This window comes from Lontra canadensis, unplaced genomic scaffold (genome assembly GCF_010015895.1).
Source record: "Lontra canadensis isolate GAN:19392208 unplaced genomic scaffold, GSC_riverotter_1.0 scaffold20, whole genome shotgun sequence".
Classification (NCBI taxonomy): Eukaryota; Metazoa; Chordata; class Mammalia; order Carnivora; family Mustelidae; genus Lontra; species Lontra canadensis.
Window position 1 is genome coordinate 19,782,629 of NW_022631014.1, and position 18,291 is coordinate 19,800,919.

The window sequence follows — 18,291 nt, forward strand, 5'->3', positions numbered from 1 at the left end:
TAACTATTTTGGATGTTTATCTGTATTGTAGTGTGGGTCACTACCTCATTACTTTTTATGGCCCAATACTCTCCCATTCGGTGGGTATACCACATTTTGTTTTTCATTTGTGTGCTGATGCACATGCTGTGATGAATAATGCTTCTGTAAACATTGGTGTATAAATCTTTGTGTGGACGTATGTTGTCCTTTTTGTTAAGTGTGTACCTGGGAAGGGAGTTAGTTGCTGGATCATATGGCAGCTCTATATTGAACCATTTGAGGAATGCCAGGCCATTTTCCACAGTGGCTGCACCATTTCACGTTCCCACCAGCAGTGTATGTGAATTCTGATTTCACCACACCCTCACCAACACTTACTATTGTCTGACTTTTTTTCTTTTTACAACCTTCCTAGCAGCTGTGGTTTTGATTTGCATTTTCCTGAATACTAATAATTATGGGTATATTTTCATATGCTTCATATATCTCCCTTGGAGAAATAGCTTTTCAGATCTTTTGCCCATTTTATTTTTTATTACTATTTTTTAAAGATTTTATTTTATTTTATTATTTTTTTGAGAGAAAGAGAGTGAGAGAGAGAGCACTAGCAGGGGGTGGAACAGAGGGAGAAGCAGACTCCCTACTGAGCAGGGAGCCTGATATGGAACTCCATCCCAGGACCCTGAGATCATGTTCTGAGCTGAAGGCAGACAGTTAACTGACTGAACCATCCAGTTGGCTCTCTTTTTTGCCTATTTTAAAATTAGATTTTTAAAATTATTATTGGTTGCAAGAATTTATATATTCTAGATACAAGTCCCTTATCAGATACAACTTAAAAATTTAAAAAAATATATCATTATGAAGTCAAGAATACCAGCATTTGATGATTTGAATTCATGTTAGCTTTTATTTTTTTAAATTTTTATTTTATTTTATTTTTTAAAAGATTTTATTTATTTATTTGATAGAGAGAAATATAGTGAGAGAGGGAACACAAGCAGGGAGAGTGGGAGAAGGAGAAGCAGGCTACCTACTGAGCAAGGAGCCCCATGTGGAGCTCTATCCCAGGACCCTGAGATCATGACCTGAGCTGAAGGCAGACGCTTAATGACTGAGCCATCCAGGTGCCCCTAGCTTTTATTCTTTTGATTTTCAGATTGTTCAACCTTTAAGTAATATGAACGTGTTCAGGTTGATTTCCAAGTAATTTTGACATGATTTTTTGTTTGTTTGTTTGTTTGTTTGTTTGTTTTTGGATAAATTCTGTCTAGCCCAAGAAAGTGTTCCAGGCTCATCTGGTACATTTCCTGCTCCAAACCTGGAGCTGTTTGTCCAAGGAGCCTTGGTTCTTGTAGTGGGGCGGTATGGGTGCTGGAGAGCTCTTGCCACCGAGATCATCACTGTTTATAAAGGCCTTCTTACTGGGTGTATCAGGGAAATATTTATGTGGGGTACTTTTTTGTTTTTAAAGTCAAAATATATTATGAGTTTATTCTGGTAGTTCTAGTTCAAGTTCAGGACTCTGGCATTTTTCCTTATGCTGTTCTACATATGTATATCTCCGTTTTCCCACTGCTAGTTCTCAAAGTCACTGGGGATGATAGTAATTATGTTATATTCTGTTCTCTTTGCTCTATCCCACAGTGCTCAGAATAGCAATACCAATGTCGCCACAAGTGATATAATTACTGAAAATAGTTAAAAGTTTTTTGTTTTGTTCTGGTTGGTTGTTATTTTGCTGCTATACTATGTATAGTCCAACCATTGTTTTTAAAAGTTACTCAAAATAGTTTCTGTGTGCTTATGCTGCTAACTGGATATATAATTAGACTCAGTGCATTTTATTTTCGATACTTAGGAATTGCTTTAATTTTTTTTTTGTTTATTTATTTTAAAAAAGATCTTATTTATTTATTTGACAGAAAAAGTGAGAGACAAAAGCCGGTAGAGCAGCAGAGGGAGAGGGACAAGCAGGCTCCCCACTAAGCAGGGGGCCCAATGCACGGCTTAAACCCAGGACTCTGGGATCATGACCTGAGCTGAAGGCAGTTGCTTTAACCAACTGAGCCACCCAGGCGCCCTGCTTTAAAAATGTTTATCTTTAGATTATTTTTGCTTTTAATTATGATAAAAAGTATAACAGAATTTACCATCTAACCCGTTTTAAGGTGTTACAGCTCAGACAGTTCAGTGGTATCAAGTATATTCACATTGTTGTGCAGTGGGAACTTTCTCATCTTGTAGAACTCTGTACTCATTAAATAACAATTCCTGCCCTCTGACCCAACTCTTGGCAAACACCATTCTACTTTCTCTCTCTCTGAGTTTGGCTACTCTGGGGATCTCATAGAAGTGAAATCATATAGTTTTTTACTTTTTGTGACTGTCTTATTACACTTCATATAATGCTTTCAAGGTGTATCCATGTTGTGTTGTAGTGTGCGTCAGAATTTCCTTCCTGAATATTATTCCGGTGTATGTATATATCACATTTTGTATATCTGATCATCTGTCTGTGGACACTTGGTTGCTTCCTTCAGGAATTGCTTTTTGAATTTAATTGTGTTTTATAATTACATAAGATACTTACATATATCTGAAGTCAAATGAACAAAGAAAATATATCAAAGAAGTCAATCTTCCATCTCTGTTCATCCCTGTTTCTTGAAGGGATTTTTTAATTAAATGCTTTAGCCTTCCATTTTTTAACTTAAATAGATATATTTTGCTATTTGAAAAAATACATATACAAATACATCTTTTTATCCCCCCTTTCTTAGAAGATAGTAGCACACAATAAATACTATTCTACACCTTGCTCTTTATCGCCTTGTGACTGTGGGTCTTCTTCGTTCTTTGGCATTACTACATCAGGATCTGGTGGTGTGCATGTGCTGTAGTTTGTTCCACCAGCTCCTGATTAATAGGCATCAGAATTATTTACAGTCTTTTTTTTTTTTTAAAGATTTTATTTATTTATTTGACAGACAGAGATCACAAGTAGACAGAGAGGCAGGCAGAGAGAGGGAAGCAGGCTCCCTGCTGAGCAGAGAGTTCAATGCGGGGCTGGATCCCAGGACTCTGAGATCATGACCTGACCCGAAAGCAGAGGCTTAACCCACGGAGCCACCCAGGCGCCCCTATTTACGGTCTTTTGCTGTTAAAAATAGTCCTGCAAAAATGATGTATTTCATAAGTCTTTTTGCATTTTTGCCGGGAGAGCTAGGGGAGTCATCAAAGTGGGTTCATTGGTCAAAAGGCATGGTCACTCTGCTGGATACTGTGATTCCCTTTTGTAGTAGTTATACCATTTTGGATTCCTACTAAAATGTACAAGAATGCCTATTTCCTTCCCGATAATATTTTCCTGAATACATTGTCAAGTTTTTGGACTTCAACTAGTGTTTAAGTGAGACATACAGTTTTACTTTATTGTTCTTTTAATATGATCATCTTTTTTTTTTTTTTTAAGATTTTATTTATTTATCTGACAGAGAGATCACAGGTAGGCAGAGAGGCAGGGACAGAGAGAGAGGAGGAAGCAGGCTCCCTGCTGAGCAGAGAGCTGATGTGGGGCTCAATCCCAGGACCCTGAGATCATGACCCAAGCTGAAGGCAGAGGCTTAACGCCCTGAGCCCACCCAGGTGCCCCTATGATCATCTTTTTATATTTAGAGTGATTTCTGTTTCTTTTTCTGTGAACTGTCCATTTCTTTAGACTATTTTTCTATATAGTATTATTTTTTTCTTTTTGATTTTAGAGGCTCTATATAGAGAGACAACCTTTTTCTGATACAAGTTGCAATTTATTTTCTCGTAGCTTATCATTTGTGTTTTTATTTTGCTTAGAGTGCCTTTTGCCATTCAAAAGTTTCTATATAGTCTAACTTATTACCCCTTTCCCTTCCTTGCTGGTAGATTTTTAGGTCATTTTTAGTAACATTTTTTCCTACTCTTTGTTATCATTTTTTTCTCTAGTAACTGTACCCTTCTTTCCTTTTCTTTTTTTTTCCCTTCTTTCCATATACTGCCAATCCATTTGAAATTTGTCCTGGTGTATACTGTGAGGTGTGCTTCCAGTTTCCTTTTTCCATTTGGATATCCAGTTATTCCAGCCTCACTAACACAAAACTCTTATTTTTTCTGATTGATTGGAGATGATCATTTTGCTTTGTTTTTGCTTAAAATATTTGCATGTGTAACTGGGTGTATTTCTGGATTTTCTCTTCTGCTCCTTTCATCTGTATTCATAAGCCCTTACAAACATTGTTTTTAATTATATAGGCCTTATGTCTAGTAAGGCTAGCTTTCTTCTTTACTGGTATTTTTTTTTTTTTCTGGCTGTTTTTTCTTCCAAATAAACTTTATAATCAATTTTTCAAGTTTTGATGAGAAAAAAAAGCCTAGTGGTATTTTTATTTGGACAGCATTAAATGTATAGATTAATTTGGGGGAGAACCGACATTTTTATGATATTAAGTCTTCTTATCCAAGATAATATGCCTTTCTATTTAGTCCTACTTGTCTGTCTCTCAGGAATATTTTATATGACTTTCCTCATATTGATTTTGGGTATTTCTTATAAGTTTACACATGTATTTTTTAAATTTTTAATTTTGATATTGTGTTTATTATATTTTCTCTCTATATTTTATTTATATTTATGAAGATTATTGGATTTTATATATTAATTTTATAACATGTTACTTTATTAAGTCTTCTCATTGTTCTCAGTAATTTTGCCATTAATTAGTCTGGGTTTTCTAGATATATACTCCTAGGAGATGAAAAATGTTAATTTTCTGAACCTTTCCATAGAAACAGAATTTTTCTAAGTTACTATGCATGGGAAGTCCATGTGTGTTTCTGGAGGTCAGTCTTAGCCTCGGTATTAGTGTATTGTAGACGTGCCAGTTTGTTGTGTGCTTTTAGCTGTATAAGCTGTATCATTTGTTTATTAACAGGAGTTAGAAAGGCAGAAACATATGTGTAGTGTGCTGCAGCATAAGATGGATGAACTTAAAGAAGGCCTTCGACAGAGAGATGAGCTCATTGAGGTATGTGCGTGAACTGTGGAAATACTTAATTTTGAACAAAATGCATTGAATGGGACTGTGGGGTGTGTGTTGGGAGGGAAGGGAGTTACAATGCCACAGAGTTTCCTTGTCTCTTCATCTTAGCTGTACCATAAAATTTCATACACATGAAACATAAAGTCAGGCTTAAAAAATTAATGCTACCAACTTTATAAACATTTCCCCTTGTAATAGCAAAAGCTTTCGTAATTATCTTTTATTCCTAAGCACATTCTTTGCTAAAGATATCTTAGGAAATGGGCAAAAGGAAAAAATTATGAGTACCATTAGTTTTTGGAATATAGTGAATGCTGTCTGCTGGGGCAGGATTCTTAGGGAGTAAGACGTTTGATCTTCTCTGAGGTAGATCTGTTTCTGAGGCGGCTAAAGGAAAAGCACTAGTCAAGACAGACAGCTTCTATATGAAAAACTGGAGGTGGGCAGGTTGTGCTGGTGGAGGAACCCCTGAGAGCTTCAGTGTTGGCAGCATCCTGAGGAATGTGAAGCAGTGGGGTCCACCAAGAAATCTTTGAAAGCATTTATTGTACTTTTGTTCCTGTTATCTTGTGAGTAACAAGGTAACTCACTTTAATGTGGCTTTTCCTTTTGAGGTTTTTCCTCGTGTTTTTTAAGTATTCTGGGAAGGGATCCTGTCCACTGGCATGGTGTGATTATCAAAGGTTTCTTTTTTTTTTAGAGATTTTATTTATTTATTTGACAGACAAAGATCACAAGTAAACGGAGAGGCAGGCAGAGAGAGAGGAGGAAGCAGGCTGGGATCATGACCTGAGCCAAAGGCAGAGGCTTTAACCCACTGAGCCACCCAGGTGCCCCTCAAAGGTTTCTTATGTTACCTTAATGTTGATGACAGGGGAGTGCTTTTAGGAAGGCCAGCTCTTAGGGATCCCTGGGATCCCTGGGAGTTGTCTCCCGCACCACACTCATCCACATTCCTGTTGCTCAGGACCCTCCCTGCCCCCACTCATCCCCACTTGGTTCCCCTCCCTCCTCCTCTCTTTCCCCATGGACCTGCCCCACTTAAATCTCTCACCCTGTAAATAACTTTAAAAAAACCATTTAATAATAAAAGAAACGACTACTTTTCTATTTGTGGATTTGTGTTAACTTTTCTTCATTCTTGAGAATGATTGAATTGAATGTAGTCTGGTAGATTGAGTTTGTGAATGCTAAATGCGGACACAGATAACCCTTTGAAAATACCAGATTACATGTGAAGTTAGTTGTCCTCATTTTTCCATTTTTGGCATGAAGCATATTATCTAAGTTTTGTGTCCTCCTGGTATTTAAAAATAATGTGAATTCCTTTCCTTTTTTGTCCTTTTGTCTTTTTTGTGTCTATATTCCAACCGCTTGTGATTTCTTTTTCTAATTAAGATATATACTTTTCCCCACTTTTGATTTCAGAAGAATAATAAAGCTGTTTTGCCAGCTGCTTCTCAAATTCAGTAACTTAAGTTAGAATTGGTTAAGTGTTTTAGCTTTTAATTTGATGATAGTGCTTAAGAGAGATTGTAATGCTTGATTCCCATAACTTGTCACTGTGATTTCTTTAAAGAAAGCCGAGGGTGCTGTATGTATGAACTTTAAAGACGTTAGTTTTAGGAGTTTTTATGTTTAGAAGTAACATGTCTTAGATGTTAATACCCCTGTGTATGTATAACTGAAAAACAATGAATATGAGAAAATAATGCTTTTTGGTCTTTCCATGGTTAAAGTAGATAAGAAATGTGTATGTAGGAAAGGTAGGAGATGGTAATTTACCAATAATTCTTAAAAGAAAATCTGTTAATATTCAAGTGTATAAATTGAATCTCGTTGCCTAAGGAGAATCGTTGCTTAAGAATGGCTACATGCTGAATTCTAGTTTTTCTAAAAAACTGAACTAAACTAAAAATACGACTGTTCCTTCAAATTCATATTATTCTTGCTGTGGTAGGTTCTACTAACAAATTTGAAATGATTAAGTTGAGATGTTTTGTATTTTTTAGTTCTACTTAAGAAAATAAAGTTTAAAACTATAGCTTGCTCTCTCATAAGCAAAATTTCCCTCTCTAGAAATTGTAAGTTGCTCCATGTTTGGAAAAAAGGCAGTTATCAGAGGAAGAGCACATATGTGGAGTTGCTTGTACACAGAAGCCCTAACTGGCTTGCTGCCGCAGGGCTGTGCTCCCAGTAGTTCTTCCCACTTTCCTTGTGGCTAGCCAGCAGAAATCCTGTCGCCAAGACACTGGATGTCATCTTCTCCTTTGCAAGCAGCTCTTTTCCTGTTCAGCACAGCTTGCTTTCTCCCTTTATTAAGTTTCTTTATCAGCTTTACTTTTTGTTCTGTTTTCCTCCCTCTGACCCCCTCCGTTTTTTCTTTCTGTTCTTTTATTACTTCTCTCCCCACTTCCTCTGCAGGAGAATCAACGAATGCAGCAGAAAATAGACACCGTGACAAAAGAGGTGTTTGACCTCCAGGAGACACTCCTTTGGAAAGATAAAAATATTAGGGTATGAAATGAAATTGGGCTTTGGTCTGAAGCTCATTGATGAGGAATAGACCAATATAATTTAACTTAGAGATTCCTAAAAATCTGTCTTTTTGGTTATTTTTGAGCATTTATACACTGAAATGGGAATAAGCAGAAGACAGAAAAAAACTTCCAGGGAAAAACGTGATAGTATATCTGGAAAGAACTCTTCTTGCTAGCAGGACTCTGGGCTTGTGAAACCTACAAAGTAGAAACTTTCTAGGGAAGTTTATTTCCCCAGGATTCTCATCCAGAAGCAGCCACAGGCATTTAATTCAAACTCTGTGGGTAACCAGATATCCTTACATTGCAAGAATTTTGGATGAGAGACAAGAGAATAGTGAGTGGGGGGTGGAGGGAAAGTAATTAGCATCCCATAAATCCTTGGTGAATAAAATAGGAAGAGATTAACATCAATTTAGTTACGGAAGTGGATAGGAATGTAAGATTTGCCACAGTTGCCAAACCATGACGTCATCTCTAATTATAACCCATGACTCCCCAAAGCAGGGAGGGGGGTTGCCCAGAGAAGGAAAGTCTTCAGTGGTTTTTTGCTAATAAGCCCTTTAGATAGATTCCAAGCGTATGGAGGCTGGAAAAATTCCCACCAGTTCATCCCGTGTCACCCTTGACATGTGCCCCACCTCATGCTGTGAGCTCTATTCTGCACTGGGGGTGCCACACAGCCACAGCTGCCAGACGCTTACCTTGTCAGGGAAGGGCTATGGTGGAGGAAGCAGAGAGAAGGAAGAAAGCCCTTGTCTTGAGAACACAGAAAGTTTTGTTCTGCTTGAGATCAGGTGGCGTAGGGAAAAGTTGGCAAAGATCCCCAAGAACACCTATGATAGACATGCCTGGATGAGCAGCCCTCTGGGTCATAATCTTCACTGTTGATGGGGGAGTTCTTATATCTACTTCTTTTCATACATCCAAGGACATAGCCTCCCCCACCCCTTTTTTTTAAATTAAAGATTTTCTTTCTTTATTTGAGAGAGCAAGAGTGCGCGAGCTTGGGTGGGGGTAGGGAGAGGGAGAAACAGAGTTTCTGCTGAGTAGGGAGCCCTACTCACTGCATCCCAGGAACCCCAGATGATGACCTGAATGGAAGACAGTTGTTTAACTGACTGAGCCACCCAGGCGCCCACCCCCCCATCCTCTTATTAATAAACACATGGGAAACAAAATTATTTCTTAAGAGTTTTTAATATTTAAGTACTGAGTTTCTAAAATTCTAAAAGCTAGAAGAGCCTTCTGGAATATAACTGTTAAGAGTTTTGAAATTCTGATTGTGAGCTACTAAACTTACATTTTTACTTGGGGAATTTAAAATGAGATGTGAAAAAATGTGTGGCACAAAGTAGGTAATTTATAAAGGTTAGTTAGTCTGGTCTCTAGAATGGTCTTCTTTTAGGACCTTCATGTAATTTTCTATAGCACAGATCTGTAGGTCCATGATTTCTATTTTGTATAATTATCTTAGTATTTAAACTGATTATTTTGGATCAGCTATAGGAAAACTCCAAACCACTTAGTCCAATAAAATAGCTATTCAAAATAAAACAAAAATTTATTTTCTACCAAAAAGATGTGCTCATAGTTAAGACAGATTATTTGACTTTTAAATATTCATGACATTACTGAATGAGTAAGTGGCTATCTTCTTTCTGTATGGTATATAATAATGTGTTCTTTTGGCTTTTTTAAAAAACTAAAAAAGAATTTTTTTTAATCTGTGGTGGGGCGTGTGTCAGAACGGCCTTCCTTTTTAAGGCCGAATGATAGTTCATTGTATGTATGTACCACATTTTGTTTATCCATTCATTGGATGATGGATGGACACTCAGTTTGCTTCCACCTTTTGGCTCTTGTGGATAATGCTGCTGTGCACGAGTTTGCAGATACCTCTTTGTGGCCCTGCTTTCTTTACTTTGGGTTGATAGCCGGGAGTAGAATTGCTGTGTAATATGGTAATGGTATGTTTAAGTTTTTTAAGGAGTAGTGAGACTGTCTTCCACAGCAACCGTACCATTTTCCATTCTCATCAGCACTGCACAAGGGTTCTATTACCAACACTTGTTTCCAGTTTTTCTGATAACCATCCTAATGTGGTCCTCCCACGACCTGCACAAGATACATTTTCAATATAGTCAGTGACTACCTCATGTATCACTTGTTTCTAGCTTCATTTTCAAGATTTAAAGTTAGTGACTTAATAAAGGAAGATGGCCGTTATTCTCATGTTAGAGTTTGGTTTTCTTTGGTTTTCCTCCATCGATCCTTGTGGTCATGCTTGTAGCCCTAAGGCGGTTCCGAGTGCCAGTTGGCTATGTGTGGAATAAGCACAGACACGGGACTGGTGTATCTGGATAGCCCTGTGTGAGGCTCTGTCCCATTCTAAGATATTTCTGGCCCCATGCAATTATATGGAGAAATAACCTGTTGTCCCCAGAGTTCATCCTGTTTTACATATCTTTCAGGCTTCTTGACCCTAGAATTTGAGGTTAGGTCAGGGGTAAAGAATTATTTATATCTCCACAGGCATGTAGTTTTTATCCTAAGCGGGGGAAAAAAGTCTTCTGTGAGAGCTATTACTGAATGCAAACACAGGGTAGCAGTTTTACGCTCAGGTGCTACAGAGGATTTCAGATCAGTGAGAATACATTTGCTCCAATTAGAAGGTATTTCAGTAGCCTTCAAACTTTGTGGTGAAATGGGAGAACTTAAAGGATGTATTTTATTTTCCCATCCATAATTATGGGAAAATAAAGTTAAGTCCCAAAGTAAAGATAAAGTCCATTGCTGTAACACGTAGGAAGAGGAACCAATGGCATGTACTAGCATTTGCTAGAATTTCTAGTTTAAGATTGGTCTGTTCCTAAGAGCATCTAGCAGTGGTGGTTATGTAGAGCATGTTGTGGCAATGATCACTGACCTGGTTGTATGCGGTGATGCATGGCGTAACTATGCACGCAGATACCAATAACCCACAAATATCTAAGCCCTGGAGATCGAGTGTCTGCCAGCAGGTGGAAAAGTATTGCTTGTGCTTTTTTGTCCTGAGGTTAACATTTATTATTAATGCAATGGAGTGGTAATAGTAGCTTGAAGTGTTAGGATAAATGCCTAAATGATTAACATGAAGGCAGACTCAAGACATGCCATATGGTGTGAATGTAAATTGCTGAAAGGAAATTAGATATTGTTGCAGTTTGGGTAAGTATGGGTTGGGCTACTTAGAGGCTTCTTTTCCAGCAGCATCTGGGATGACAGTAAGGAAACGTAATTGTGGCCTTCTTGGGACTGTGATAGAGAAAAAGTAGCAAAGGCTTTGAGACCAAAAAGAACCAGATTTACTTTATGGCTTTGGCACTTACTGCGACTTTGGGCCAAAAAAAAAAAAAAGTATATATATAAAATCTCTGAGCGTCAATTTTCTGATCTGTGCAATGGGGATAAGACAAGTGCGGGATATAGAAGGGAGAAATAATATGTACGTCAATATATTAGGGCAAAATTACATGTCTCTGTAGCAATGCCTGTTGTACAGTTGGAGCCGCACGGTTGGTGGCTGCCCAGTGTCTCTTGTCGTAAGATTAGAATGATTTAGAACACTGTCCACCCACTCAGCAGTTAGTAATGAAGCCATTGGCTCATTTCTAACCCCATAAACTGAGAGGAAAGGTACCTGCTGTAGTTTAACTTCTTGGCCTGTTGGGGCTATTGGCAGAAAATATTAAATACAGGAACACTGATGTAGTGAAAGGTTTTTTCAGAATAGTCCAGCTGTCAGGTATCTGCATGGGCTGCTTGCCTGGGGTATGTTTTGAATTCTGGGTTATTGCCTTACATAGAAAAGATTTGTTCTGTCACTGATGACCCGGGTGTGTGCCTGCTTCTGCCCTGTTGGTCTCAGCTCTGACAGTTGTGATTCAGGCAGTGGTGGGGGTGATCCAAGTGGAAAGAAAGTGCTGGGCTTTTCCTCAGCCTTCCTGGGAGTTGCGCATGGCAGCAGTGCTTATGCTGTGTATGTGTTGTCCCTTCTGTTTTCAGATGAGAAATCTGAGGCCTAGGTAAGTTAGTACGTGCTGGTACTCAAAAGCCTGACCCCCAAACCCATATTCTGCTGCACTCCATAGGTGGGCTGTATTTATTTTGTCAGTGTTTTCTTTTTCCCATTTAGAAAGGTGTATCAGAAACCAGATTCTTTTTTTTTTTTTTTAAAGATTTTATTTATTTATTTGACAGGCAAAGATCACAGTAGGCAGAGAGGCAGGCACAGAGAGAGAGGAGGAAGCAGGCTCCCTGCTGAGCAGAGATCCCGACGTGGGGCTCGATCCCAGGACCCTGGGACCACGACCCGAACCGAAGGCAGAGGCTTTAACCTACTGAGCCACCCAGGCGCCCCCAGAAACCAGATTCTTAATTGTATTTAACTAAATTAACAAAAAAAAGGTCCTTGGGAATCCCTTTGGAGATTAGCTATTTTGAATTAAGTTGTATTTGAGGAATATTTTGCCACACTGTTTGTAGAACAATCACTACAGCCAATATTTAATTAAAATACCTTGTATATATTGGTTATTTTTTCTTCTAGGGCCATTAAAACTTTTTTAACTAAAAAATTTTAATTTTCTTAATTAAAAAAATTTCACTGTATCCTGATGAACAGTGTTAGTTAAACATAAAATGTAGTCATTTGTTTTGGTCACCATATGAAAATGTAGTAAGGTCAGTAAGGAAAATTTTATTTTAATATGACTGCTGTCTTCGCTTCCTTTTCCTGTTTTTTTTTTTTTTTTTTTTTTTTTTTTTTCCATCGACTGGAAAAGAAAGATCAGTTCTCCTGCCTGATGTGATAAGCATGTTTTGGCGAATTGACGCACGACTAACCAGTTTTTGTTGAAACCCTCCTGTGCAGATGTGTGTCCATATGACTTTGTATTTCCGCCCATATCTAACTGCTGGTTTCCAAGCTTTACCGCTCCCTTGTCTTTTATGGCCTTATCTTTGTTTATTTGAATTAGGTACTCTCTGCTGCCTCTTTCACTTGCTCTTTTTCTGTGCCATTCTTTCCCTTGCTGCCCTGTCTAAAACCAGGCCCTAGAGAAACAGAAAGAATACATTGCCTGCCTTAGGAATGAGCGCGATACGCTCAGAGAGGAGCTGGCTGACCTGAAGGAGACAGTGAAGACAGGAGAGGTACGTTAGCTTTAGCCGGGAGTTCAAGTCCCTCACTGCTTTATTCTTCCTTCCTTTCATCCTGTTATCTTTCCCAGCCCAAAGACAACCCAGCGTTCACTCTTCAGTGCAGATTTGGTAGGTTTCAGTCATTTCTTCTACGGACCTATATTCCATGTAACTAGTTCTAACCCAGTGTTACCTGTGGCAGACATATTGACTCAGGGTCCCCTCACAGAGCATACTACTGCTTCCGTGTGGGCCATGTTTTGTGACCGTGACTTTTTTCCTTTTCCACAGAGACGTGGTTTAGTTATAATCCCTGATGGCACTCCCAATGGGGATGTCAATCATGAACCAGTGGTGGGAGCCATCACCGTGGTGTCTCAGGAGGCTGCTCAGGTCTTGGAGTCTGCAGGAGAGGGTCCATTAGGTAAGACACTGGCTGCTGCTCTGTTGGCTTGGATTTACTGTCCTCTTAGACTTCCGGCTTACTCATATCCCATCTTGGAAAACAAAAACAACACAAGGGCTATCTGAGGTTTATCTAAATTCTTAACAGGAAGAAATCTGGACACAGAGTCTTTAGGCATCCTTGAACTTGGGAAACCAGCATTTGGGTGATTGTAGGGCCTCTGGATGGAAACACTGTTGGTGTAAACACATTGCTTTTTTACTTAAATACAAACCTTCCGGGAAGAGATAATCCAGCATATGCATCTCAAGGAACCAGTGGGCTGGTAGGGGACTTCCTAAGTGTGTTTTAAGTTTCTTTTTCCTGGAGAATCTGGTTTTATGCTTTGTTACTTATCCCAGGGTGTGGCGGCTCTTTGCCACCGCATTTCTTAAGGCAAGAAACAGGTGACCAAGAAGTCAGATCTTAGAGTGTTTTTTCTAGAGCAAGGCTTCTGAGCCTCTTAACATCTAAGCGTCTTAAATTTAAGCCTTTGAGACTTTAAGAACACCTCTCCCGGGAAACCGCGCAGATGCCCATCCATTGGCTCTACTAAGAATTCAGCTCGAGAGGAAGGAAAGTGGCACAGATACACTTAACACCAGCCCACGTTTTTTTCCCTTTTGTTTCCATAATGTGTAGGTTTTCTAGAGGACTGGGACCTTTTCAGAGTTAGTAAACACTTTATCTGATGCACAGAATTGCAGAGACAGATCACTTTGATATGGCAGAGGCTGTGGGCGGGGCAATGGGAGCCGCTGTAGAGAATGCAGAGTGTGTGGCTGGGGGCAGCCCAGGACTTCCTCTGCTTGTTGGGAAGGTACTGGGAAGCCAGCACTTAACATTCGGCTGGGACCCTAGTTGATTGGGGGAGGCTCTGGCTCAGCGCCGACTGCTGCTTTTACTCATCTCTGGCCCCTCTCAGTCCGAGGGCCTTGTTTTAAGGGCATGCTTGGGAAGCAGCAGCCCAACCCCCAGGCCAGGAGTGAGCCCTAGCAATCCTGCCGCCACACCTCAGATTAGCCCTTGACTGCCTGCAACTCGGAGTTTCCTCATTTCCCCTCACTAGTCTCTGAGGGCCTCTGCTTCCTCAGCATTGTCCTCCCATTTTCCCTGTACCAGCCTCCCCACCCAGGCCCTCTTGTATCCCTTCTGTCTTCTCTCCCAGATTTTCTTTGCTTCTGTGAGGCTTAAACCTGGGAGCACCCAGCATTCAAGTTGTCTGTCTGCTGGTGAAAGCTTGCACATTTTTGAAACAAGGAAGTGATCTTTGTACTTTGGTTTGTCTTTCAGTGGAAAGTCGCTGCCCTTGGGAGCAAATGTTGTATTTAGTGCCTTGATAGCTGTTTTTTATATGGAAATATGTGTTGAATAATTAAGTATTTTTCCTTAGCACTGAACTTAAGCCTTCATTTCTTTTGATATTGAGAGCTATAAGTTATCAGATAATGTTTGCTGTTTCTGAATTTCAAGAATGATTTTTAATTGTTTCTGTACTATATCCTCACAAATTTAGTTTACAACCTTTTCCATTTGTTTTAGATGTCAGGCTACGAAAACTTGCTGGAGAAAAGGAGGAGCTACTATCACAGGTAAAGGCATTCTTCTCACTGGAAGATAATGTTAATTTAACGGACTAAATCAATCACATGGCAAAGCATTAGCAGATTAAAATGTATACAAGAAAGAGATGCGCTTATTTCAAACATCAGTACTCAAGATTTGAAGGACAAAAAGATAAATTCATGTTTTGCCTTTTTGTTGTTTCCTGTTCTTTTAAAAAAAATTATCAGACGTGGAGTTTAAGGAGTTAAATAGCTCTGTGAAGCTTCTTGTGAAGACAGAAGTTTCCTGCTCTGCCTCCTCACCTTTACCCTGACCATGCTGATTGGTTCAGCAGATTCTTTCCATGTGTACTGTTCTTGTGTATTTCTCTCCCGCACGCTCATGTTGCTTCTTGATGGTTCTGTTTTGGGCACTGTCTGTTGACATCCCTCTGTGCAAGAGGACCATCTAGCCTTCTGTCCCCAGCAGCACTCACACCCTTCCCATCCCCTGTCCCAGCAAAGGCACAGCGTGCATCCCGTCGGCACGTATCACTGGGACTCATAAGCAGTTGTCATGGAGCCCCGCAACGTTCCAGAGCTGCCTTCCCTCTTCATCACAGCTCCAGCTCCCCCAGAGTTGACACTGCGGCTTTTCTTTTCCTCTGCTCGGTTTCCTGTGTATTTATGACTTGCGTCGCTGCTGCGCCGGCAGCAGTAGTTGAATCTGCTCTTAGAGTTTGCGGTGCGCCAAGTGTTCTCTCCATTCCGCTTGCTGGTTCTTGGAGCCTCCCACCTGGCCCCTGGGAACTTCATGGCCCGTTCCCTCTACGCCCAGGCGGGTTGCCCTTTGTCCCCGCCTAGGGTTTCCTCTGCCTGTGGTTGAGGTTGGAGTCCCTTTTAGCAATGCTGTACGCCTTCCTCCTTTTTCATTCATTCTGTTTTTGATACCTCCCCCAGTAACTTCCTGAGAAAAGGATATGTAGGCTGTAAATTTTTCATAACGTTGGAGGCCTCAAGATGTCTTCATTTTACCCTATTACTTGATTACAGTTTGGTTAGAGAATTCTTGGAATTTTTCCTTCTTCTTCTTCTTCTTCTTTTTTTTTTTTTTTAAAGAAATTGCTTCATTGTCTTCTGGCTTCCAGTATGGAAGCCAACATGTTGAAGACTTCAAGGGCATTCTGATTTTTCATCTTTTATATGTGACTTCTTCCATTCTTTAGTGGCTTATATCATACTTTCTCCTTCCTGTTAGGAGGTTTCACAGTGATGTGGTTTGGAGTTGTCTGCATGTTTTGGGCCCCTGTCAATTCTCAGAATTTCTATCCTTCAATCCTGGGAAAATTTTTTGACTGTTTTTCTCCCTTCCCATAATCTGTTATCTCTTTTTGAAACTCCTGTTCAGTCATTCGAATGTTGAATGAGATGCCACTCTTTAACAGGCTCCATTCCAGGCATTTGGCATATTTCCATGAACTACTCAGTTAAATAATCCCTGCACGAGGGGACAGATCTTACATTCTAGTAGGAGGAAACCAGACAATAAACAATAGACGGAATGAATATGTAAGTTATATGGTATGCTCGAAGTTTGTTTGACCGCACTTACTGTATGTTTCTCTAGCCACATTTAGTGGCCATAGATGCAGGTGTGGGTAGGCGGAGTTGGATTTTACCCAGGAGTGTAAATTGAGCAGAGGAGGTGAGGGCATGTGGAGGAGAGTATTGATAATGATGACCCTAGAGATGAAGTGGGTAATGAGGCTAATGGGTAATCCAGGAAGATGTCAAGGCCCAGTGGAAAGATGGGAAATATCAGTGGGATTGAAGGACTGGGATTTGGGTTCCTGAGAGAGGGAGCAGGAAAGACCAGGAGTAGAGGTTGGAGAAAAGAGAATGGGACTGACTCATGCAGGGACTGCACTTAATCAAGTGGGAGAATCCAGTATATGACTATGGGAGAGTAGTGATGGCAAGATCCTCTGAGAGGAAGTGTTCCAGAAACTGCCATCGGTCATAGGAGAAATTCTCTATGTAGGTGGATCTTTAAATTGCTCAGGCTATCCTTGAGGGAGCATAAATCAGGAGCTAAATGGCGAAGGAGTAGGGCAATGGTAGTGATGAGGAGTGGTTGGTATGTGGAATCAGAGGGGAGGAGGTCAGGAAGTAGGGATTTTAGGGAGCACCGATGGAGAATAGTTGGGCAACAGCACAAAAAGCAGGTCATGTGTTCTGTTCTCAGGCCCAGTGGTAGGAAGGCTCTGGGAGAAATCACCAGGTCAGAGGGCTGCAGAGTGAACAGGCTTCTCAGGGGAGAGTGGATTTCTGCCAACGCACTAGATAAAGGGACCACTCAGAGAAGAGACTCAGGATGAGGGGAAATGGTAATCCAGATTTTTAGGCATTGGGAAGGGTTAGAAGGTGCAGATGGGGGTGACAGTTGTACAGAGCCCTTCAGGGAAGAGTGTAGGAGGATGACTATTTTTGAGATGGACATAATGATATTGGGGATAATGAAAAACTAGTCCTGGTTCACTCAAGGGAGATGTTGAAAGGGTGGAGGTGTCTGGGAAGCATGGGTTTCCTCCCAGTGCAGAGCTCACTCTTTCCCCACTGGGGATGTGGCCCACTTAGCCCTAGTGCCCAGGCTTTCCTTTGACCACTGTTGATGGGGTACCAGCTAGGGAAGCCCCCTTAACTCTGAGCATCACACTCACCCTTGACCCTTGATGATGAAGGGCAAAGGTGGCCTAGGGAGGCTCGGTCTTGGTCACAGAGGCAGTCCCCCTTGTAGTTCTGAGCTGTAGTGCTCCCCAAACTCTGCTGGTGAGAGTTGTAGGCATTCGGGGGGAAAATGGCTCTGATATCTGAAGGAAGGGGCAGTAGACCTCTGGGATCAGCACTTTTTTTTGTTTCTCTCCTGTTTGTCCATCCCTTTTGATCTCTTTTGCTCTGCTTTAAAAAGATTTTCTCAACTTCACCTTTGAAAACTTCCATTGGCTTTCTGTTTCTGCAGTCATTTCCAGATGTAGATATTTTTACTTACCTCAGAGGATATTGACAGTTCGTCACTGTTCTCTGTTGTTTACTTCCATCTGCATAGTTTATTTCCTAACTAATGCTATTTGGCCCTAAGTTTCAGAGCCGGTGGGGATTAAAACCCTGATGGGCAGCTTTGAGCATATGTAAGGCTGATGTGGCTGCATCTTTTTTTGGGAAATTTTGATGTGGGTCTGTTGGTCTTTACCTTAGACTAGGCAGACAGTTCTACAGGGAGACATCCCCCAGGACTCTGCGTCCATGGAGCAGTGTTGCTGGCAGGATCCTGGGGATTGAGGCCGGACCAGGGGCCTTAGCATCAGTACGTGTCTGTTCATCTGATCTTGTTTTCCGTGTGTGCAGGCTCCTGTCTCCAGTGGGCCTTGTCTGTTCCCAAACCTGAATCCCTTCACATTTGATTCATTTTCAGTTTCTTCAGTTTATAAATTAAAAACCCCTGTAGCTTTATTAAGGTATAA

General features: G+C 40.5%; 1 protein-coding gene across 24 annotated transcripts in view; it reads left to right on the top strand.

The window, feature by feature from the left end:
- Window positions 1-18,291, top strand: part of LRRFIP2 (LRR binding FLII interacting protein 2) — a 107,881-nt gene that overhangs the window by 84,014 nt on the left and 5,576 nt on the right. For 17 of the 24 annotated variants that reach the window (XM_032861233.1, XM_032861232.1, XM_032861238.1 and 14 more), the window contains 5 exons: window positions 4,950-5,042; window positions 7,482-7,574; window positions 12,692-12,793; window positions 13,073-13,205; window positions 14,769-14,818. In XM_032861233.1, coding sequence (XP_032717124.1) covers window positions 4,950-5,042; window positions 7,482-7,574; window positions 12,692-12,793; window positions 13,073-13,205; window positions 14,769-14,818 — 471 coding nt within the window. The remainder of the gene's footprint in view (window positions 1-4,949; window positions 5,043-7,481; window positions 7,575-12,691; window positions 12,794-13,072; window positions 13,206-14,768; window positions 14,819-18,291) is intronic. The other 7 variants (XM_032861250.1, XM_032861252.1, XM_032861255.1 and 4 more) reach the window with 2 other exon arrangements.